This window comes from Schistocerca serialis, chromosome 3 (genome assembly GCF_023864345.2).
Source record: "Schistocerca serialis cubense isolate TAMUIC-IGC-003099 chromosome 3, iqSchSeri2.2, whole genome shotgun sequence".
Lineage (NCBI taxonomy): Eukaryota > Metazoa > Arthropoda > Insecta > Orthoptera > Acrididae > Schistocerca > Schistocerca serialis.
This window is the reverse complement of record NC_064640.1, coordinates 166,259,137-166,284,655: the sequence shown is the minus strand read 5'-3', so window position 1 is coordinate 166,284,655 and position 25,519 is coordinate 166,259,137. Positions and strand designations below refer to the sequence as shown.

At 37.2% G+C, this 25,519-nt stretch overlaps 1 protein-coding gene across 1 annotated transcript in view; it reads right to left on the bottom strand.

The window, feature by feature from the left end:
* Positions 1 to 519: 519 nt before the first annotated feature.
* Positions 520 to 25,519, bottom strand: part of LOC126470730 (P protein) — an 82,644-nt gene continuing 57,644 nt past the window's right edge. The window contains exons 13-19 of the mRNA XM_050098734.1: positions 17,417 to 17,555; positions 15,629 to 15,773; positions 14,087 to 14,135; positions 10,888 to 11,121; positions 9,429 to 9,687; positions 3,807 to 3,900; positions 520 to 604 (exon numbers count right to left, since the gene is read on the bottom strand). Of these exons, the coding sequence (XP_049954691.1) occupies positions 520 to 604; positions 3,807 to 3,900; positions 9,429 to 9,687; positions 10,888 to 11,121; positions 14,087 to 14,135; positions 15,629 to 15,773; positions 17,417 to 17,555 (1,005 nt within the window). The remainder of the gene's footprint in view (positions 605 to 3,806; positions 3,901 to 9,428; positions 9,688 to 10,887; positions 11,122 to 14,086; positions 14,136 to 15,628; positions 15,774 to 17,416; positions 17,556 to 25,519) is intronic.

Below are 25,519 nucleotides of genomic sequence, written 5' to 3'. Positions count from 1 at the left end.
GTTTTTGTTTTATGTTTAGAGCTTGCACAGCATTTTCAATACTTAATTCTCTGTTTAATTTATTAGGATAAAACAAATTCAAAAAAGGGGTTTTTGAAGTTGTCTCTAAAGCTGACAAGGGAATTGTCTTATGAAGTAATTTATAGTTTTACAGTAAATTATAGGAACTACTGTTAATTTTTTTAGTATGTGCTTGGTAAAAAATCATCAACCAGAATCTGGAACAATTCTAGAAGTGTTAAATGTAAAGATAAAATCAGTATTTTATATACAGCAAACTTTAAAAAGCTTACAGCATTCATTTTACACATATACAAAATATCATTTTAAGAATAAGATTTCACATTGAGATTTTTCATTCATGAAATACATTTTACACTGGTGGCAATCATTCAGTACTTCCCTCATCACAGAGCATCACCTACAACTCTGAATAATTCTTAGTTTCAAAAACCTTAAAATGCAATTTCCTGCATTTCTCTGGTTAACAAAGGAATGGTCTCCTTAAAGTTTCAATATTTAATGCCATTCTAAAGCAACATGGCATATTATAAGGTACACATTGGATATTATTACAGTGACAATTGTGACTGGCATCCCAATCCTGTGGAAAGAAAAGTATTTTGTTAGTCGTTCATTTTTAATATTTTTCAAGCTAATACTAAACTATGCTGTCTTAGCATACAATACTTAACAAATAACCTACAGTAGCAGTGGAAGGTAAAAAGTCAACATCGGTCATGACCACTTCGTACTTAGGCAACAGGGAACAATATCTATCAATAGGGAATGCACATCTATCAGAAACCAAAGGCATCGAATATCAAGTGCTGCTGGGATCTGTAATGTGGCCATTGCTATTTAATATATTTGTTGATTACATAGGTGTTGAAGGGTAGGAGAAGAAAATTTTGTATGCAGATCTCATGATATGACTGAACTGTGACCAAAATGTGGTACAGGTGGAGAGAAGAGCATACATATCTGCAAACACTGCAGCTCATTGGCTCCTGGAAAATAAACTTGTTATAAACCTAAGGAAGACTATGTATGTAGTGTTCAGAAATGAAGACAAGGCTATGCACATTGACTCTAAATCCATAATAATGGATGACTAAGTAGAATTCACTAGATTCTTAGTTATTACTGTGGCTAACAAGCTGAAAGAGAGAACTATTAATTATGTCTGTAAGAAGCTCTGATCAATCTTATTCATAATGAGGCAGCTATCACAGTATGCGAACATCTACTGTGCACAATCAATATACTGTAAAGGATGAGCCAGACAATAAGGGATTTTACTTTATTATATGAACCTCCAACCAGTAACTTCATTTTTCCATTGCGGTCAAGCCACGGCCAGCAGTGTTAGCTGCCTGTAAATTCTTTCGTCCCACGGTTTAGTAACAGGAAGTGAGCACTGATGAAGGGCACCTTGTTCACGCACCTCACTCATGTGCTGATGAGGTAACGCCACCCCCAGGCGTTGCTTAGCAGGCAATGCTGTGGAAAGTTACATGCCGCCCGCACGGTGCATCGAACATACCCGGCCGCCCGTCGCCGGGCCCGCTCTCTTGTAATTCTTGCTCACCCGCGAGTCGGATGCGCGCCCTCGAGCATTGAACATCTCCCGCTTCTCCCGGTGCTGCGGCACTGAGGACTTAGTTTTGGCAGACAACCACTTTCGGTAGCTTCGCGAACAATGTTCGCCAAATTGTAAGCTCTGGCTCACCCTCACCTCCCTAGGCCTATGTAGCCCCTTATCATGCTTTAGCCAATAAATGGCCTCTCTAAAGATTACCCTATTATGACACACAGACACACAGACACACAATTAAGAAGAAGTGTGCCTGAAGAACTACACAGCAATGTACATGACACTACGTTTTCAAAGAGCCTCATGGACTGTCTGGTGGAAAAGTAATTTTTCAGTGTTGAGGAGCACTTATCACATTAAATTTATGTGTATTGTTAGTGTTAATGACATTAGAATGTAACAAAAATGGTTAGGAAACATGTGATGATTGAAGTGTTCTATTTTTGACATGCCTGTATTGCATGCACATTCAATGTACTGCGTGAAATAAAATCCAATTTATGTTTACCATTCACATTCCAAACACTAAAATTTAGCTAATCAGAACATTTATTTTTTAGTCAATTATCAAAATCTGTACAATGAGGTAATCAAGGTAACAATGGATAAGCCATCACAATTTTCCCTCTATAAGCCTTTTTACAAATACCATAATAATATAGTGCCCTCTCAACCCATGAATGTAAAATTTTCTGTAGTAACTGTTTCAGTGGTAACTGTGAGATGATAACTGCAGATAAATTTGTGCACTAGATCTGTTGTGAAATGTCTATTAGTCAAGTTTTAATTTCTACTAAAAGGATATTTTAAGACATCACAGTGATAAAGGCAGCCTGCAAGGAGTGCGATATCAAACCTACTTTGATAGTTTACTGTATTTCGTCACAGCATTAACCAGGTGAATAATTTATCTTTGCCAATTAAGAACCTCTTTAATTGTAGCCATTTCATGACTGAACAGTGTCTAGTGGAAATTATCACAAAATGCATGTTGCAGTATTATATAGGTCAGAAATTCTCACAGCAAATTAGAGTAAAATTTTAAGTAAACAATGGGAGAAAACATGTTATTTTGAGCATTAAAATTTAATATTCTGAAGAGTATTTTCATTCAATCATTGCGTCTTCAAAAAATGTGTGTTTTTCGCTAGACACATTTCACTTTGAGGTAAAGCATCATCAGTGGTCTTTAAATTTACACTTTAATTTGCTTTAAGATAAAAGACAGTTAAAAATAAGTCAGTTTTGTTATATGGTGACTTCCTTTTTATTACTTATCCATAGTGTAAGGTAGGTTAGGAAGTGGAGTTCAGTGTGAATTTGCTAAGCTAATAATTATCACACGCTACTCACAAAGTTGCCCAGAAGTAGTGATTCATAGATTTTGAGAATTAGATTAGATGTGTTGCACTACTCCATCCTAATTTCAGAAAGACACCATTTGACAATTTTCCCCCTCACAGTTTATGGCCCATACCTAATTTTCAGAATTAAGACAGGTTTTTTTTTTACACTGAATTTTGTGATTTTATTCAAACCAGGGTTTGACAATTACTTCAAATCATAAATGCAAAACAGTTTTGCCAACTACTTTCTTATTTGGTAGTTATAACTATATGCTGATTGTCGCACTAACAGAGAAATTCCCAGGAACACCACCTTCAAGTGCCTATTAAGAAGGGCCAAAGTGATATCAATAATTTTTCTTTACAGTTTACACATTATGGCCTACTACAGTTGAACACTTCCATTAAATAGGGATTCAATTCCTTAACCACTGGGCCAACTCAGTGAAGCATCCAGACAACTTGTGCTGAACCCTAAATGATCAGTCTCTAGGCAATATCTATCAAGCTGCCCTTTACACTAAACAAACCACAAGAGGCTTCCATCAAAAGCCATTTTTAAAGTTGGCATGTATCATATAAAATGATTCTTAGTATATGTGAGTCATTTAACAACCTGACCATATTGTTCCCTAATTTATCAGCTCTATCTGGTTCCACCAGTTTGCACACATTCCTGCACCTCTGGTGATCTGTTTCTCTTTAAATACACTTTTGCTTTGGTCTTTTGAGAAAACCTTTACAGGATTCGCTAGAATGCTACCAGCAATTACTAACTTAACAAAATTTTAGTCTATTTAATAGCATAAATAAATTTGAGTAACTGGTTTTAAATCAATCTATAAAATAAAATTTTTCCTTACTTGAAAAACTGCATAAATGTGAACCTGTAGCCATGTTGCTCAGCAACTCCAGCACAGACAACATTTGATGATGAACCAATTAATGTACCATTGCCTATGATAAGAAAATAAAATTGATTTATTAATGACAATTGTGTATCCTTTGCAATCTTGAGTAATTTTATGACTTGTTATGAAACATATCCACACAATCACCTTTGTAAGCAATTTTTGTTTAATGTTAGACAAGTCTGTATTAAAGCACTAATGTCTGCACTGTTCCCAACAATAGATTGCTTGTTGTCAATATTACTTTTCCTTTATTATCTTACTTTTATGTATTGCCAGCACTTTTGATAACAGTTTCATGGCTGATGTGGAACCTTTTATTCCTTCAAGATTTGGTGGCATAATATCTTCAGTGAAGTGGCATGTGGCAGGTTGGGGCAGTGGCAGTGGGGGAGGAGGGAGAGAAGGATTACTGTTGCTCAACATGCACTATATCCCATGGCCAGTACCATTTCCTTCTTTCTCCCCTCGCCATAAGCACAGTTAGCTATTAACTTGTTTGACGCAAGCAAACACTGTACTGGGCAGTTTCTTGTGAAGTGAGTTGTGTGGTATTTTATTTTTCAAACTGAAAACCTTGGCAACAAGTTCACTGTAAGCTAACCTCAGTGAATGGTCACAAGGTTACTAGCGTGTGGTCCAAGCTCTGGACAGGGATTTTGTATAATACCAAATTTATTCATAACGAAATGACCAGTGATTCATGTCAGTGATTTGTAAATAGTTTCTACCACGAGTGCATTCTACTATTAGCTCAAAATGACATCCTGGGAAATATCAGGTCCTTGCATTACAGGACTGTTACAGAAACAGTCAAATTTGTAGACATGTACACAATGTTATGAGACAACAGAACCTGGCAGATGACTGCACTTTAACATTTACAACATAAAGAATAAGCTGATAAAATTGTGAAATGGGATGAAAAACTTTTCAACACTGCCTTAACAGTGGGTGCACAGCCACTAAGATAGGACAACAGTGCATCTTCATCTTTGATTATAATGTATTGTATTGGCTCTACGAGTTGGGTGGTATAGCTCTTGTTTGTTTATGCTCACTGTAACTCCTCTGCACATTACATATAGTTCAGTAATTACCATTTACATCACACTGAAATATTGAAAATATTTCCTCACATCATGCAACAGTATAACCTAGTAACAATGTATAAACCAAGTTTTTACGATCTTGACATACCCAGTGCTTTAGTTTAAATAAAATTTATGGGAACACTTTGATATAGATTGTTTTTTTTTTTTTTTTGTGGTTTTAGGGCACACAACTTCAATGGTCATTAGTGCCCAGACTACGTTAGGAATGCACCGCGAGGCACAAGTTTAAAACAGCAACTAAAAGGGAAAACACGATAAAAGATTGACAGGCATAGGATTAAAAAACAGCATAATCAAATGGCCTTAGACAGGTTTGTCAAGTTGATAAAATGAAGAACACGAGCAGCTGCTCCTGGGTCATCCGCTAAAATGGCATCGAGAGTACATGGGAGGCCAAGATCAAGACGCAGTGTAGTAAAATCCAGACAGGATGTTAAAATGTGGCGGACCATCAGCAATTGCCCACGTGGGCAGAACAGCGCCGGCGCAGCCATCAGCAGATGGCGATGGCTGAACCGGCAGTGTCCAATCCATAACCGGGCCAAAACTACCTCCTCCCGCCGAGAAGGGCGTGAGGAGGACGTCCAAGCCACGGGAAGAGGTTTCAAGGCCTGAAGCTTGTTGTCTGTAAGTGCAGCCCAATCGGCATGCCACAGCAATAAAATGCACTGACAAATGACCCTGCTACAATCTGATGAAGGGACACAACAAGAAGCTGTCCGAGGCTGGAGGACTGCAACCTTGACCGTGGCATCTGCAGCTTCGTTCCTAAGGATACCGACATGGCCAGGAACCCACAAAGCTAACCGGAGAACAGTCGTCCACCAGCTGCTGAAGAGAGCGTTGGATCCGGTGCACGAAAGGGTGAACCGGATACAGATCACTGAGGCTCTGGATGGCGCTTAGGGAATCGGAGCAGATGACAAGCACAATGTCGGTGGCAGCAGATATAAAGAACAGCCTGGTAGAGGGCAAAGAGCTCAGCTGTGAAGACCGAACAATGGCCATGGAGCCGGTAATTGAAACTTTGTGCCCCGACAATAAAAGAACACCCAATCCCGTCATTGGTCTTAGAGCCATCTGTATAAATGAAGGTCATATTAATGAACTTCGAATGAAGTTCGACAAAACGGAAGTGGTATACCGAACCGGGGGTAACCTCCTTTGGGAACGAGCTGAGGTCAAGGTGAACGCGAACCTGAGCCTGGAGCCAAGGTGGCATGTGGCTCTCGCCCACTCTAAAGGCTGCAGGGAGTGAAAAATCAAGGTGGTGAAGGAGGCGACAAAAGCCAACTCCAGGGGGTAGCAGGGTAGAGACATACAACCCCCATTGACGATCGAGAGTGTCGTCAAAAAAGGAACGATAAGACGGGTGGTCGGGCATTGACAGTAGCCGACAGGCATACCGACAAAGCAGTACATCGTGCTGGTAGGTCAGTGGCAATTCACCGGGTTCAGCATGAAGACTCTCGATGGGACTAGTATAAAACGCTCCGATCGCAAGACGTAAACCCCGATGTTTTATGGAGTTGAGGCGGCGTAAGATGGACTGCCGTGCGGAAGAGTATATGAAGCTCCCATAATCCAGCTTTGAGGGGATGATCGACCGATATATGCGAAGTAGGACGGTTCGATCCGCTCCCCACGACATACCACTGAGAACACTGAGGACATTTAGAGAACGGGTGCAACGGGCAGCCAGATAAGACATGTGGAGACCAGATAAGACATGTGGAGACCAGCTAATTTTCCTGTCAAATGTAAGACCTAAAAATTTTGTTGTCTCCACGAATGGGAGAGCAATGGGACCGAGTCGTAAGGACGGTGGGAGAAACTCTTTGTAGTGCCAGAAGTTAATACAGACCGTCTTCTCGGCAGAAAAAATGAAGCCATTGGCGACACTCCAGGAGTAAAGATGGTCAAGAGAACGCTGAAGACAGCGCTCCAGGAAACATGTACACTGCGCGCTGCAATAGATGGTAAAATCGTCCACGGAAAGGGAGCCTGATACATCAGCTGGGAGGCAATCCATTATTGGATTGATCGCTATGGCGAAGAGAGCGACGCTCAAAACTGAGCCCTGTGGCATCCCATTCTCCTCGCGAAAGGTGTGACGGGACAGAACCCACACGTACCCTGAACTGTCGATCCATTAAAAAAGGAACGAATAAAAAGAGGGAGGCAACTGCGAAGGGCCCATGTATGAAGGGCGCATGTATGCATGGTGCGGAGAATGCCCGCCCTCCACCAGGTGTCTTAAGCCTTCTCGAAATCAAAGAACACAGCCGCGGTCGGGCGCTTCCGCAAGAAGTTATTCACAATGAAGGTCGACAAGGTAACCAGATGGTCAACATCAGAGCGGCGCCTATGAAATCCACATTGTACATTTGGAAGTAGGTGTCGAGATTCGAGCAGCCAAACCAAACGAGAGTTAACCATTCGCTCCATCACCTTACAGACACAGCTGGTAAGCGAGATGGGTCGATAACTGGAAGGCAAGTGCTTGTCCGTCCCCGGCTTAGGAATCTGTACAACAATGGACTCACACCAGCATGCGGGAACATGCCCCTCAATCCAGATGAGATTATAAGTACGAAGAAGGAAACCTTTACCTGCAGGAGAAAGGTTCTTCAGCATCTGAATATGAATAGAATCAGGCCCTGGAGCGGAGGACCGTGACCGGGCAAGTGCATTCTCGAGTTCCCGCATGGTGAAAGGGGCATTATAACTTTCACGATTCGAGGAGCGGAAGTTAGGTGGCCTAGCCTCCTCTGCCTGTTTTCGGGGGAGGAAGGCAGGGTGGTAATGAGCGGAGCTCGAAACCTCTGCGAGAAAGCGGCGGAAGGCATTGGAGACATCCTCAGGGGCCACAAGGATGTCATTTGCGACCGTCAAGCCAGAAACTGGTGAGTAGACCTTAGTGCCAGATAGCCGGTGCAGGCTACCCCCAGACAACAGAAGGAGTAAAACTGACAGTTCACACAACGAGGAGACGGAGGTGCACAGACACCCTCATGGGCATCACTGCCACAAGTGACATTTAGCCACATTGGAACAAGACTGGCGAGTGTGATTAAAACGTTGACACTGGTAGCAGCGCATAGGTGTCTGGACATAGGGCCGAACAGAAATAACCTCGTAGCCTGCTTTGATACGCGACGGCAGCTGAACACTATCAAAGGTCAAGAAAAGTGTCCGGGTCGGTACAAGGTCATTGTTGACCTTTTTCATGACCCTATGGACAGCCGTCACGCCCTGCTCAGCGAGGAAAGACAATCTCCTCATCAGTCAATCCGTCGAGTGATCGAGTATATACCACACCACGAGACAAATTCAAAGTGCGGTGAGCCTCCACCCGGACAGGGAACGGGTACAGGAGTGTGGCCCAAAGCAGTTTTTGTGCCTGAAAGGCGCTCTCAGTTTCTAGTAATAAGGTACTGTTACACAACCTGGTACACGACTTGACAGATCCGGCTATGGCATCTATGCCCTTCTGGATAACAAAAGGGTTGACAGAGGAAAAATCTCTTCCGTCCTAAGATCGAGAAACTACGAAGAACTGTGGGGCAGGCGGTAGTACTTTTGTCACTGGTGGCTGGTCAAGTTTCCGTTTATGGGCAGAAGTCGAGAGAGGAGAAGAGAAATCCATTGCGGAGGAATCCCCCATGATTGCCAGCGTCTCCGATGGTGCGCTCCTTCCTTGTGGGGACCCTCTCAGAGGGCACTCTCGCCTTAGGTGAATGTTTACACCTCAGGTCACACCTCCTGAGAGACAGACAGAGGGACCAATCGGCATGGTCGGAAGGTATCAGCTCAGGCAATCACCCCTCCCTGGGCCTGGCCTTTACCAGGGGGTACGTGCGTGCCTTACTTGTCTACCCAGGGCGGGGAATGGCACGTTACCCCGTCACCGGCTACGCGTGGGTCGGCCTTCAGGCGCGCACAGGGAGGAAGGAAGAAGAGGAAACATAAGGGAGAGAGAGAGAGAGGACAGACTGTCTCAAACACCAAGGTGGAGGCAAGGGAAAGGAGGCAAGGGAATATGACAGGCAGGAATACCTCGGGCCTATTCTAATCCCTGGACCCACAGGTTGGTTGATCTAGATTTCATCTCACCTATAGGCCTTCCAATGAAAATGGGATTAAGACTAACCACCAATGTAGCTGCAGACTATAGTCATGAGGAAACTTTCTTGAACTCAACAAATTTCATTATTATTGACTGCAATAAAATGTATATAGATAGGGTTTGGTGTAAGTGTTTCTGGTAACACTCTTTCCACCTAACAAAAGCATTGCACATATGCTAACATGGGATGTGGATGTAGCAGAAGTTCAAAATTACTTATATTGATGAATATAGGAATTTTAAGCTCCAAATATTAAACAGGAACTAATTTTTGTACACTGGAATAGCTGCATGAAACATCATAGAAGCTTGAATACACTAATCTCTTACCTCCTAGACAGGCACCAAAAGCCATTGCCCACACTAAAGGTCTTAATGGCAGATTCAATTCTTCTTTCTTCGCAAGTGAAGTGATTACTCTTACCATCATCGTTGAGAGAGGAATGTTGTCAACGAGTGATGACATTGCTGCCGATACCCACAATATTAATTCAATTGCCACTGCCAGTCTAGCAGATTCAGAGACAGACAGAATTACATTTTCTGTTTGCTGACCAACCCATTCTATTAAACCCAGTCTTGAAAGTGCCTGAAAACAGACACCTTTATCATCATTCATGGAATATATGGAATATATGATAAAATTATGTAAATTTTCAACAAAACATTAACGCAAGAATATGGCTTTTCTGTGTGACAGGTGGTGGTTCAGTTATGATGTAATGTATCATATGTATACAAATGTGTATCAGTGAAATGTTTGTTTAACCATTTTCAGAAAATTTGTATAATTTGTATAATATAAGGTTTTAGGTGTATGCCATATACTTTATGACTTTTTCAGTATATGGAACTTTATGGAATTTATAGGAATGTTTCTTTAATGAGCATGTCCTATGTTGTTGGATACTGATGTTTGAACACTTTTCATATGAACTGCAAGTTCATGAACAAGTTTTTTGATATTTTATGTAGGAGATTATTCTGATGCTTCATACGACAAGTTGGTATCAGTGTAGCATTGAAAGGACAGTAATGAAAATTTGTAATGGCGAATAATTTTTGTGAGCATAGATTGGATGGAAAAATTTTTAATGATCCACTAACAACTTAATTGGTTTAATCTAGAACAAAAAATCTGTAGTGTCTACTGAGGAGAGAGTACTGATTATTCAGCAACAGATGCTGTGATCCACACGTGTAGGAAGAGAGAGAACAGGCCCTGTGTGTGGCAGCTACAACAGTAAGCATTTGGCAGGCACAGTGGGTAGATCATGGTGCATTAAAAATACTGGGAGTAAAATGGCAAAAATTTATCAACACCATCTCAACCACTGCACCTCTTCTCTCTGGACTTAGTATAAGCCAAGTTGTGCCATAAATGACTAAGGAAGGGTTTTATATCAGGATGAACTGAAAATCTTGCGGAGTTCCTGGAAACAATCCAGAGTAGAGCAACAAGCAACTTTTCATTATGAAACCATACCAGCTTTCCACTTCAATTTTAGGAAACCATTGTATGAATTACAAATTTTTTATATAGGCCCCACTTTTCCTAATTTTATTCTGATTTGTAAATCGTCTAACTTTTGCAACATTCATTGAAAAAAAAAATGTTTAATGGAGTACATAGTTTCAAGTTTGATTTGAAGTGAAATATGAAATTTCAACATCTTTCTGATATTTACATTGAAATTTACAAATACTTATATTACTTTTATTTCAGTTACATTTATATTGCTGTTAATGTAATATTTAAGGAACTTCTGAATTAAGATTATGTTAATACCTCCATTAAAACAAAAAGTGCAGCAAAAAAGATCAGTGTCCCCCACTCAACACGAGCTAGTACACCTTCTATATCTTCATTATCAGCTAAAAGCAAAAGCAGCATTGCACCTAGTAGGGCAGTCCAACCAAGAGAAAGTTTCAAGGCTGGCACTGAATGCAAAAAGAACATTGAAATCACAAGGAGTAATGTGATTCCCGACTTCCACAGCAATTCCTTGTCACGGATAGGATACTGAAAAGAATAAAATACTTAAATGCATTTAAACATTTCCATAACAAATCAATTCTAAGTATGTAACAGCCTCTAGAGTTCTATAAAATGCAAGTGCCTGAATGTGTAAACACAGGTAACTAAGATAAAAAGCCTTTGTTCATTTAAATGAAAAATTATGGAAGTAACATGCTAAATGTTTATATTGCTGAAGTTTATGGAAGGCCACAAACAAAATTTTTGAAACTTCAGTCTACTATGTTCAGCACACATCAGATCACTCAAGAAGCATCTGTGCACACTACAGCTGATGATTAAACTTAACTGAACACAAGAACAAAGTCTGTCAAAGTAACTAAGTTCTATTGAACAAACAAAAATCTGAAGCAAAATGGATGAAGGTTACTGTTATCATATGCATCCTCAACATTTACTTTTGAAAAGTAAAATCTTTGACAAAATAAACTTAATTGTTAAGTAGCACTGCTATAAAGGGAACACCAGATAAACTTACCAGTTATTTGTGTACTAAGTAATGTATCATGGTGCAACAGTCACTGATTAGAACAGCAACCCTGGACACTATGAAACAGTAACTTTATATTTGTACTGAATGATGAATTATCTGAGAAAATGGTCAAATAAGGGAGTCAACAAGAAAACTCCTGCAACTATCATCAGTGTCAAGTACACAAAAAGAGAAGTCATCCTCAAAATATGAAAGACTGATCTAAATTTTAGTTTTAATGAAATTCTTACTCTGGAAACACTAGTCTCTTAAATCATATCTTCAATTATAATTACAGCTTGTGTAACCTTGAATGCACACTTTCAATGCAAACTGGTTCTCTCTTTATTTGATTCTACTTCAATGTTGATTGCCACTGTATACAAGACACTAATGCTGCAACTGAGGAAGTTTTCTATCAGAATGGCATCTGTCAAATTTTTACCAAATACAGTGTGCTAAGATTATCTGAATTCCACAAAAATTTTGGAACATGTAAGTTATAGTAAGGGCATTAAAACCAGTGAGCTTAATGTTAATTGTGGGACTAAGGCAATACTTCTGTGGCACAATTAAATTATATTTTTTAAATGTGAAGTGTTGGAACCAAGTGCTTAATGTACAAGGCTTTGACAACCAATCAAAAAATTCAATAAAAGGCTTTAACAAATTTTGTGATTCAGCATCTAGATGTATGTACTGTTATATAAAATTTGGAGGAAAACTGACCGCATATTTAGTGATTGGAGGGTTTTCAGGTGTATGTTTTATTTCCAGGGGTCTTTGGTGTCCAGCCAGATGCAACTGTTTCAGCCCCACAATATTTTGGCGAATAACCCTTCTGCCATCATCAGGTGGTTCTGATAGAATGGTCAGTCTGCTCTCATTCAAAATGACAAGCCTTTCCCGGGCTTGACAGCAGGTTGAGCACCTGGTGCGCTTTTCCTATCGTTCTTTGGTTTGGGTAGGTGTGCTTCGCTTCTCTGATAATATTCTTTTGAGGATGGCTGTTAGGCCTTCATCAGGCTAGTGTGATAGACTTCTATTCCTCAGCAGGTCAAGACCGCACATGGTTGGCCTGTAGTGGATCTGCTTGCAACAACAGCAAGGGCACACAGCCCAGATTTTGTTTCAGAACAAGTGGCACTTAGTACGTGGTGCATTCTGGTGGCAATGTTTTAAACCACTTCCACACTGATAGACCAGTTTTTACTGACTAATGTTAGGCACATAGCCCATATTTTGACAGTAAAACGAAATTTTTGGCACTTAGACCAGATTTTATAATTAGTTGATATATTAATTTACTATGTTGACACTACATGCCATAGTCAGGGGCAATAGTATTTTCAGTTAAATGTTTGCTATGATCTGAATTAATATTTTGATCAGAAATGTTTCAACTATTGTGTTTTTTTATTTAAATCTTAAGTATTATGAGAAATGCAGCAGCAGCAGCAGCAGCAGCAGCAGCAGCAGCACTTTAAATGTCAGGAAATTTCAACTCCACATTCTACTGCATAGTGGAAGAATTGTACTGGTATCATTAACATATTACACAGATCTAGAAATTTTCACATATCCTATCCTTCAGACAATGTGAGGAGTTCAGCAACTGCTTAATTTTTTTTATGTTTACATTTCTAGTACCTACATAGAAGTGATATGATACTAACGAACTCCTTACACGAAAGTGAATTAGGCATTTGGATCACAGGAAACCTAAATCAGGACAGCTGGAAGCAGGTTTGAACTATTGTCCAACCACATGCAAGTCCAGTGTGCTAAACACTGCATCACCTCACTCAGTGTAAGCTCTTATCAAGAGAAAATGGAAAAAATGTTGCAGCACATTTTAACGCCTCACTACAGGAAATTTAGTTGAATTAAACACATTGAATATGGACAAACATGTAACTAGGTCCAAGTACTTTAGTACCCAGAAGTTTTCTAATTTTTTCATAGTGTTTGCATTCTTTAACCAAACTGTTCATGAAAATATAAGAGCCCTTAACCCTCAGAATCAGGTTAATTCATAACACTTTCCTATGAAATTTCAAAAGTACTAACCAATATGTGTGAAAAAATATTTAAAGCAGATTTATCAGTAACCAAACTATTTTATCAGTTAACTGTGTATCATTCTTTAGACTTTTTTGTTACACAAAATTTGCTGCAAACTAATACTAAACTGAAAATATTCCACATCTAATCATATAGGCTGTAAAAAATATATTTTTTTTAATTTTACAAATGAAATAAGTCTTTCACTAATTTTTTTCAGAATGATCAAATTAAACTACTAAAGTCTGACAATTTCAATACAAATTTTATCCACCGTAACTTGGCATTTTTAGATAACTGGCTTTGCAGTTTGTCTTAGTATCTCGTTTCAAACGAGTTGGAAGCCTGAACTATTGTCAAAAGAGTAGGCTTTTCCATACTACAGGTCAAAATGAATTGCTCTAAAATACTGACCATGTTCTGCAAACGATCTAGTTCTGTAGAATAATCAGGCTTGTCCTCCCTGAAAAAAATATTAAAGCAATCAATTTCATATTATGGTAACCAACACTTGATAAATTCCTGAAGACTTCTCAAAAGCATTATACAAGTACTCTATTTTGTAAACACAGCTGGACATTATGAATTTTGAAGAATTTTAAATGCTAAAACTGAATTATGTTTAACCATTTCTTTCTTGCTATATCAAATTTGAATTAGACATCATGACAGCATACTGGAGGTTAAGTAAATTTCCTTACCTGTAATAATGATATAGTGGATTTTGAGAATGTAATGAGCTTTTTTAACCTGAGGGCAGTAGTTTACTTTCCCACAAGCCTGATTGACGATATTTTGTAGACACTAAAAATTGATAACATAAGCTTAACACAAATCTTAAATGGTCTTTCAGACCACGATGGGCAGTTGTTAAAATGTATGGTGTGAACCCAACTAGCAAGAGTGATTTTACCATTAGAGCTTTTAGACTAATGAATAGTGAGATTCTGGAAACCTTCAGCAGACATTTGCAGCAGTTGAAATGGGACACAGTGTATCAGGCTAAAGATGTATCAGGCTAAAGATGTATATGACAAATTTAACATATTCCTTAATGAATGTTACCATTTTTGAAGCAGTATTTCCCAAGAGAATTTCAAAAACACCCAGATTAGTGATTACAGGCAACAATAATGACTCACTAAGGAAATCGAAAATCCTGTGAAAGAGAATTCTTTGTGTCTCAATCAGAATTTCTAACAAACCACATGATAGGGAGCAAGACAAGTTTTACAATAGCATCCTAGAAAGTGTCATTAAAGAAGTGAAAAGCATTTTTATCAGACCAAAGTAACAATTCAAATAATAAAATAATTATCTGGAAGGTGGTCAAAAGGGAGACAAAGTTGCTGAATATACAGACAGTAGGGAAGTGTGGCATAATGAAAGCATGGCAGATGATATAGTTGCCGATATCTTCAATAACCATTTTTCAACAGTAGCGTATGACTGTAAAGGGTCTATAGTTGAAGCCTTGAGTCATCTACAAAAAGCAGTTGGGGAGGGGGGGGAGTGCCCCTTTTGTAGCTGTTTCTTTAAAGTGGTGGGAGGACTGGAGGTATGTGGGGACATGGCATAGTAATTCTATCGTGGATTAGGTTAAGGGGTGTTGCCTGTCTGAAGGCCTTTGTGAGGTTTTCAGCATACTGGGGAAGGGGTTCTCACAGCAGAGGTCATCCACAGGTGGGAGATGACTGCAAATATATATAGGCACGAAGGATAGAAATGTCTAGTGTTAACACATTTGTTTTATTTAAAAAGCTTTAAGTGTTTTCAAATAAACTCAGCAGCTTTACTTTCCAGCACACTCCTAGAAGCTTTAATTTCATGCAATAGCTTTAATAATGTTTGTGGATGAATATGGTAAGTGGATAAAGAACTAATCAGATGAAGCTCACTGTATGAATGATTTCACATTAAACTACACAATGACTTACATTTCAAGAAGATAATTACCCTTCATTGTTTATTCGCTCTGTAAGGTCCCTTGTAAGGTGTTTCACCTTTTTCAGTAGTGCTCTTCTCACAATATCTTCATCTTTTGAATATGATGTTAATGATGCAGCTGCTCTTTGCCAGACACCAATCTCATGCCGTAAATCTAAGACAGCATTTATGCAATTCTGAAGCAGAAGCTCATTTCTGTATTACATAATATGTACGAAATAATAAGTAAAATTTTCACATCAGCATATATGGTAGTTTTGATTTATGTTACAGACCATCTAATATGAAATATGAATACTAGTTTTAATACTAAATGCTAGAACTGAATGGTTCACTGTCTTTTACATGCCTGTATCTGTACAGGTAAGGTTTTTGTTGCCAGTAAAGGTCTGAACATACAAAATGTTTATTTTGCTAGTTTTATATTGTGATGGATTTGTATTTATTTACTAATCTCTCAATTAAGTATTATTATTTGATAGATTTCAACAGACTTTGAAATTGCTAAAATTGGCAATTGCTTCCTTGTTTAAATATGAGTTATACATTACTCTAAAGAATTTGGGTAACTGCTTTTATTGCAACGTTTTGTATAAGTGAAACCATTATTAAATATACTGTATTGCTAGGCAACATGCCATGTAACACTACAAATTTGTTTAAGAACGCAATATATTTTCAGTGAAAATTTTTAAATCCATAGAATTCCTTTGATAAATTCGTTTTTCGCCAATTTGTGGCATGAGAAGTTTGAACATTTACTTTAACATGTTAAATTGATACAGTTAATATGGAACCAATGACAAAGTTGGCTGAAAGCTCAATGTGCAAGAATCTTTTCATTGTATCTGTTTGCAACTCAACATGTTAGTTTTTACAGTCAGTAGCAATATCTCCTTTTCCCAATATTGTTGACATTCACTTACGTATTCACTAACCACAAGGACACATGGTTATAATGCTTATGAACCACAACACAGATGGAAAATAAACATACAATAACTGATAGGAGTGTGTTGCCTATAGAAATGGTGGTATGGAATACAAAAATCAACAAGTGCACTCTTAGAATAAGTAAGTCTAATGATTGGATTCCTATACATTGATGCAAGAGCCAGCAAGGTAGTAAGGGAGAGAAAAAAAAAATTAATTCCATTAAGTCTAAACAGGGAAGCTTAGTCTTTCATAAAATAATTTTAGACCACATTCAGGTCCAATTATATATAATTTTTCCATTTAATAAAGGAACTTGTTTTTGTATGCTGTCTGGAAAGTTAAAGCTGTTTAGATTCAATACTTTTGATATAGTTAAAAATAAGAATTTTTTCTACCTCAAAATAATTATGCTATCATATGATTCCTGTATAAATTTCCATTGAATTTTAACTCTGGAGCCCCACACAGAATTTGAGTTTGCCAATTTCCCATTTGCCATTAAATACAGTGCATTTACAAGAAACTGAAATGCCATACATTGTGTTCTCTCTGTTTAAACAACACAAAGTTGTGAAAACTGATATTCAGAGAGCCAATGCGTAACTCTGTGGAATAATCACAATATTATGAGGGCTATTTTGCAAGATATGAGTTTTTGAAGATACCCATGTTAAATTCCTTATTTTTCTATGCTTTTCAGATAAAAACTAATTAGTAAACACAAAGAAAAATATCACACGATGTGTTTAGTCTCTTATAATTTATTTTCTTTAAGATAAATGTAGGAAGGTTGTAGCTATGATTAATTGAAACTTTAAAAACCATATTTAAGGAAAATTCAATCTGGAGTAAAGTACTTACCCTGAACCTCTTGTGGTTCATTGTAACGCAGATCCTCTATATTTCTGAAGAATATGAAACGCAGCAGGATGTAGAGTGATGACATGACAAATACTAATCCAACTCCCATATGCAGTATGAAAGACCCAAAATTGACACCCTGTAAATAAATGCTATTTTTTATATTTTTTTACAAGAATGAACCCAAACTTAAGTTACAAATGAACTAGTATAAAAGTGTACAACTTCAGTGACGAGGTGGTAGGTACTTGGCAATATTTAGTCAGTATTTTTAAGATTATAAAATCTCTTCATATACATCTGGTGTTTTTCTTTGTGGTAGCCATAGTGCTGGTGTTGCTGCTCTCTAATGCACAAAGTTTCAGAAAATGTGTGACAAGTCAGATACTGGGAAAAATCTACACTCAATTTACAGAGATATTTTTAGATTACACCCAAAGTGTACAGCTAGAGCTGCTCTGAGGCCAAGGCAAGAGTGACTCCTGACAAGGGCACAGGCACAAAGGAGGAGGGAGGGGGGGCAGAGGGGGCGTACAAAAAAGTTTAAGACCTAACCAGCAACAGTTCATGGCATTTCTTTCAGCCCAGTACCATAAATGCATGTTGTTGCCAGTGTCATTTCACCCAAGTGGCATCAAAGAAGTGACTAAGTGAACAGGTATCACATGGATTGTGTTGTTTATACAGCTAGCTCGTTCTCAACAATGAAGCTTTTGTAGGATATCAAAGGTTGGCAAATGGGTGCTTAAGCAAATATGCTAATTGACTGTTGGCTTCCCAATTTCTGCCATTTAAGGACAGGAATTAAACTAAGATTGCTTCAAATTATTTTATCAAATAATAAGTTAGATGGGAACAGGTCTCTGACCCTCAACTAAGTTTCCAGTCACCAATATGTTACATGAGAACACACACATTAAAATAGCTTTGAGGATATTTATGAAAATTCTAGGGACTGCAGCATCTTAATCATTTTTAATTTGTTGGAACTTTACTACTTAGGGTCAAGTATACATGAACCAGACTATAATTCAGTTGAATTTTCAATAGAATACAACAGCTGCTAAATTTGACTTTAGTGACATAACCAGTAAGTTTGATTCACTTAAATGAAGGATATGAAAAATAAAATTTTACCAAAATTACTGGGGAAGGTTATTTTCTTACCATTTAATTATAGCTTTTCTTTTATTTACAGTCAATTTCTGCACTATTTATAATTTATGAGGAAAAATAAAATTATTATACATCATAGGAAAATCAGTGTGCAGTAGCCAACAATTTTAAGATATTTTGTTTTGCCTTCACCAGTTTAGAAATTTACACAATCTATTTTATTTAAAATTACATATTTAATTAGTTGTCTACAATATGTGTCTTTTGTGGTGGTCTTTAGTCCAAAGACTGGTTCGATGCAGCCCTCGATGCTAGTCTGTCCTGTAAAAGACTCATCATCTCTGTTAGTACTGCTATTGACATATTTGTACCATCTTTCTGTATTAATGTGTCTTCCTCTGCAGTTTTTACTCAAACACCTGCTTCTATTTTCAGACATAATGACTTGACTCAAGGAATTAGTTACTAGCTGAGCCCTTCTTTTAATATAGTTTCACCATTTCAACTTGTAAGCTATTTCCTCTCGTCATATAATCTTCAGCATTCTTCTGTATGAAGATATCCCAGAAGCTATCTAGTCTGTAAATGTTCTATTTTAAGGATACTCAAAAAATCAGTCACAAAATCTGTTCTCATACATGTATATTATGCTTACTTCCATTCTACATTACAGTATGGAATCATATTTTGGGGGAACTCACCTGGAGATAGATATATTTTCAAAATGCAAAAACAGGCAATACACACAATATGTAATCTAAGACTTAACGAATCATGCAGACATTTCAAAACAAATGGCATGACGACACTGCCCTCTGCTTACATTTATAATATTGTCTCATTTGTCAAGTCATACCTGTTAAACAATGACTGCACACTAAAATTCAATTGAGATATTCGTAACTATGCAACAAGGCAGCAATCTGACCTACATATGATTCAATCCAGGACTACCTGCTAGCAAAAAAGTGTTTTAAATGTTGGGATACAAATGTATAATAATTTACCCAATGAAATAAAAGCAACAAAGAACCAAAGAGCCTTCTCACGTAAGTTAAAAATATCTCTTGGACAATTGTTTTTATGCAGTTGATCCTTTTTTTGAAAGGGGGTTAAAATGTAAATATGATAAATGTTAAGTTAGGTCTGAAAATTATATACTGTGCATGTCTATGAAATATACTGGATTATTATATACTGTGCATGTCTATGAAATACACTGGACTACTTTACTATTACATTCATTTGTATTGGCTGTTTGTATTTTACCATACAACATTTGTATTTACTGTTTTGTTAAAGATAGCCAACTTCCTCATTGCAAAATAATGTAAAATCAATTTATTAAATATTACTTGTAAATATGTTCCCTTGACCTGTCCAATATATGTACAACCTTACAATTCTATGATTTGTATTAACTGTTTCATTTAAGATACATAATTTCCTTGCTACAAAATAATGTAAAATCAATTTGTAAAAATTACTTGTAAATAGCTCTCTTGACCTATCCAATATCATATGTACAGCTGTACAACACTATGATTGCCTGGATCAATAAAAAAATACAATACAATTGCCTTTCATCCATGTTTCACTTCTGTACAAGACTACACTACAAACAAATAATGTCAGGAAAAATGTTCAGTAAAGACTTCCTAATCCACAGAATTTTATAAAACATTGATATTCTCCACTTTTTCAGAAAATTTACATTGCTATTTCTAGTCTGCACTTTACTTACTCTATTTCAGTCACAATGACTTGTGTGTGCCCAGATAATAAAATTACTACTTGTGTGTCATTTGTAATTTATTTCCCTTAGCATCATCAATTTACTTTGTCTACATACCATTTCCCTCATTTTATTTTTATTAATGTTCATCCTATGACTTCTTTCCAATACACTATCCTGTCCATTTAACCACTCTTTGAAGTCATTAGCTGTGACAGAATTATAATGTCATTAGTAAACCATGAAGTTTCTATGTCTTGTTCCTGAAATTTAATTCTTTTCAAAGTTTCTTAGTTTCTTTCACAGCTTTCTCAGTATACAACTTCAGTATCAGGGACGAGCTACATCCCTGTCTCATTCCCTGTTCAACTACTGTTGCCTTTTCATTTCCTTAGACTCATAATAGCTATGTAATTTCTCAAAGTTGTACATAACTATTAAATACCTATATTTCAACCCTGCATTATATAAAATCTTTAACAGTATAGTCCTTTCCACATTAGTTTTTTCTAAATCTAAAATGCTGTAGATGTAGGTTTGCCTTTCTTCAACCTGTAGTCTAGGATAAATTGTATTGACACCACCATCTTGCGTATTTATTTTTCTCCAGAACCCACATTGTTTCCCAAGGTCAGCCTCTACCAGTTTTTCCATTCTTCTGTAATTTATTCCTGTTAACGTTTTTGCAACAACCTTTTATGATATGTTCGTACTTACACCAGTCAGCGACTGCCACCTTTGGAACTGGAATTATTACATTCCTCCAGAAGAATTAATGTATTTTGCCTGTGTTATCTTCAGAACAAGTAGAATAATTTGGTCATGGCTGACTATGAAGAATTGCAATAATTCTGAGAGAATATCCTCTACTTCACATGCTTTATGTCCACTTTAGTCTTTCAGCACACAGTCTCATTATTCTTGCATTTTGCCTTTCATCTCATCCTTATGTACACTTCCTCTTCTCTACAGCCTTGTTTTTGTCCTCCGCCCCTTCCTGATCCATCTTTTGCACTTAGTCATTTTTTGGATATTGTTCCTTTTTGACAACTTTACTGCATTTTTATATTTTCTCATTTTGTCAAATTCACTGTCATTTGTTAGCCAAAAGCTTTCTATTGTGTCTTATTTTGACCTATGTGATCCTCTGCAGCCTTCACTACATCTTAGACCCACCGATTTATCTTCTGCTGTATTCTTTCCCCAGTTTCAGTCAAATTCTGCCTAATGCTTTGTCAATAAGCTCTGGTTCCTTCAGTTTATCCAGGTCCCATCACAATTTCCTACAATTTTGCAATGTTGTTTTGTCTGCAGCTCAAAACCAAAAATCAGAATTCACATTTTTCCCTAAAATGTCACAGTTCAAAACCTGGTTTCAAACTGTCTTAAGTTATTTCTAAAGTCTGCTAGTGTCCCCATGTGTCTTCCATGTACAGTGTTCTTACACGAGTCTTAAACCAAATATTGCCAGTGATTCAATTGCTTTGTGCAGAATTCTGCTGGTCACCTTCCTCATTTCTTTCCCCAGTACATTTGCACCCACTATTTCTTTCCCTTCATTTTCCTGTTATGAAATTCCAACACCCATCAATTTGTATTTTTCCTTAATTATCTGAATAATTTCTTTTTCTCATCATACATTTTTCTAATCCCTTCATCTTTAGAACTTCTGGGCATATAAATTTTTACTACTGTCATGGCTCTTGGCTTTGTGTATCATGGCTACAATCATGCAGTAATTAGTTGTGTATCTGAGCTTTTGGGGGTGCACCTGCAAACAAACATTGGGTGTCTTACTAATTTGCATTTGAAGAACAAATATGGAAACAGATATACACACCACAAACTGACAAATTGATCCACTCCTTGTAATGTAACATGTAGCCTCAATTTATGTAAATGAAGGCATTGCTTAAAGTAAACATTTTTCCATTTCTCTTATGTTAAGCTTCCAAAAAATGACCACATTCAAGTTAAGAAAGTGATATGTTCATGCACACTTGCTAAAGCACTTCATTTCAACTGGCATCTAATTTCCAAAAACCACTTTGAATAGTTTGAAATCAGAAAATGACTTTTCTGCCACACCAGCAGAAGTAACTGGCATAGACAAGTACAGCTGAAGAGCTGTGTATACATCAGAGATACCACTTGCAAGTAAAGTGCTTTCAACATACATTGAGAGATCTTTAACTGATAACATTTCCTTTCCAAATTCTTTCAACATGAGTTTGTTTAGCTAATAAGTTCATGCGAAAGAGAGAGTTAAATGTCATTATTTCTAACCGACTTTCTTTGCTGTTTTGAATTTTTCAGTTTCTAGAATAACAATGGGATATAAGCTAGAAAAATAATTATTAACATTCTGAAGGCTCATAAAACATTATGTTTAACTATTGACATTTTATTCAACAAAAGTATTAAAAACTGACTCGAAAAGACAAGTCTATCCACAATTCTATGATCTGCAGAGAGCATATCAAATTTATTCACTGTATGGGTATGTTTTGAGGTCAACTAAGTATCAGTGCTCTAAACAGTCACTAGTACTTTCACGTTTCTTACTACAGCTTCAAAGTTTTCTATGGAGATTTTTTCTTGCAGTTTGGAAATAGGTTAATAGTTCTCAGTGTTTCTTAAGTATAACAGGCAGGACTGGGACACTTCCTTTAAGTCTTGACTGCAGATCTGATTATTTGCCTCTCAGGTGCAGCACCATCATATCCTTGACCTCTGCTTTTATGCAGTTTTACATTTATCTCTGTCTTATTTCTTTTTCAAAACTTGCAACACCATGGCCCCTTACTTCATAGACTAAAACTATTGCTTTACTGCAAACTACTTTTTATATTATTTGCTTAAATCTGAATGCAAATATTTTACAACACAGTTTGTTCTTTCCTGATATGTCATGGGTTGTGTTTAATTTTAAAGAACAGCTGCTGTTTAAATTCACTGATCCACAGCAAGAATCATTTAACAATTTTATCATATTTTGAAATTGTGGTGTCAGGTATTTTGTTTTAGCTTTTCATTTGAAAAACTCCAGAAGGCATACCTGGAGAGGAAGTTGTTATATTTAAGAAGTTGTCACACTCTTTGCGTTTCAGATTCACAATTGTGACGAACCTATTTCATGGGCAGCATATTTGACATTATACTACACTAATAGTAGGGAAATAGTGTAGTCAAAATACTTAAGTTTCATGATTTCTTTTAGTACAATTACAACAGGTTAACGATCTTATTAGCATCTCTAAGGAAATGGCCTGCAGGCTTGTATGGGCTACTATTTATGATTTTTAGTGTATTTTCTTCATTCAGTTTACCTTGGAATAGTTCTCTGCATTTGCTGATTGTCTCAAGTTTGAAAGAACAATTCACTGGTGGAAATTCAACAATTACTAGTGGTCCATTTTAAATTGTGCATCACCTGAATTTACACCCAATTCATTTTTACAGCTTGTGTCATGTCCACTATGTACTTGCCAACTAACAATTTTTCAATACAAGGCCACAATTTTTTTTTTTTTTGGGAAATATGCTTATTTCAAAAACCTTTATATGTGGTGAAATTGTTCAATTTTTCCTACTGGCAAACAGAGCATCATTTGTGTATGTTCTTGTTACACTGTCAGAATTATTAATCGGAATATACAAAGTATCAGCACATACATCCAGTACTCTAACACTGGGTTAAATGGACACTGAGAAAGTAAAAATATGTAGGTTTACACTATCCAATTAAAAAGCATCTGGACAACACTATCTGTAATTGACCACTACGTGTCTTAAAGGGTTGTACTGGCAAGTATAAAAGGAAGCAGGGAGTATTTCATTCTCAATAGGAAAGCAGTATCACCAGAATGGGTCAGATGAGCTTGGCTTGTGACTAAACAGACTGGTCATTACATATCACCTGAGATATCCACAACAGTAATTTCAAGCCCTCTGAAGCTGCCAAAGTTTATTTTATTTTGAGATTATGGCATGGTAAAGTGAAGGAACAATCGCAGCTAAACCAAGACCAGGCACACATCATACTGACAGGGACTATCTGGTATTGCAAAGTATGCTTGAAAAAAAAAATTGCCAGAAATCTGAAGGAATCACTTTTTAGTTCTGAAGTATTACCAGCAGTCCAGTTAGTACAATAATTGCATAGGGAGTTAAATAGAATGACTTACACAGTGGCTGACCAGCTCAACATAAGTCATGTATTTCTGTAATCAAGATTAAGCAACACCACTAAACAGTTTTAGACAGGATGGGAGTGATTTAGAGTCATGAAGCATGTCATATACAAGTCATTTGTTTAGGACTTCATTACTATTTCCTGCTTTGTTTCTTGGTAACTGACAATTTGAAGAATTTGTTTTTCATGTGTAATTTAATGACTACTTACTAGTATCCCTATTTAAGGGTTTTATGAGGGTTGCTCAGAAAGTAATGCACTACGTTTTTTCCTCAGCCAAAAACAATGCTACAAATGCGAAATGTTATGTATGTGTTATTTGAAGTTGAGTGAGCGTGCCAAGTTTCCATCACTGCCAACAATAGCATACCTGCAGGACAGTTTCAAGATGGCATATTTAGACAATTTACATTACATGCAAAGTGCCACCATTTGATTTCTCACTGTAGAGAAAGAAACAGTGGGAAATATTCTCAAATGGTTGTACAAATTCTATGGAGCATCTGCTCTCAGCAGAAGCACAATTACTAACTGGGCATGGAAGCCGAGGTCATAGGAAGGTGATTTGGCGGAGCTCCACGGATCTGCAGACCATCCATAGCTGTCACACTTGACTTAGCCCCCTCTGATTTCCACTTGTTTGGGGCATTAAAGAATGCGATTCATGTAACACGTCTTGAGGATGAGCAAAAGGTGATACAAAGAATGAAACACTGGCTCCATCACCAGGACAAGGGTTGGTATAGACAGGTCATATACACTTTTTTTGCACTGGAGGAAGGCCATAGTTTGGGATGGAGATTAGGTGGAAAAAATAGGGTGTGTAGATAAAACACCATTCTTTCGTGTGTTTAATTCTCATTATGTTCAGCAAAGAATTACTGAAGAAAAGATGTGGTTCATCACTTTCTTGACAGCCCTCATACATCAACTTCTTACAAGTTTTATATCACTGTATATAATAAAATGGATGAGCAATAAATGAAATTACAAGCTCCTCTTAGGGTAAAGGATGTTATAATTACATTTAATGTTCGATACCTTATTTTGTAATTCA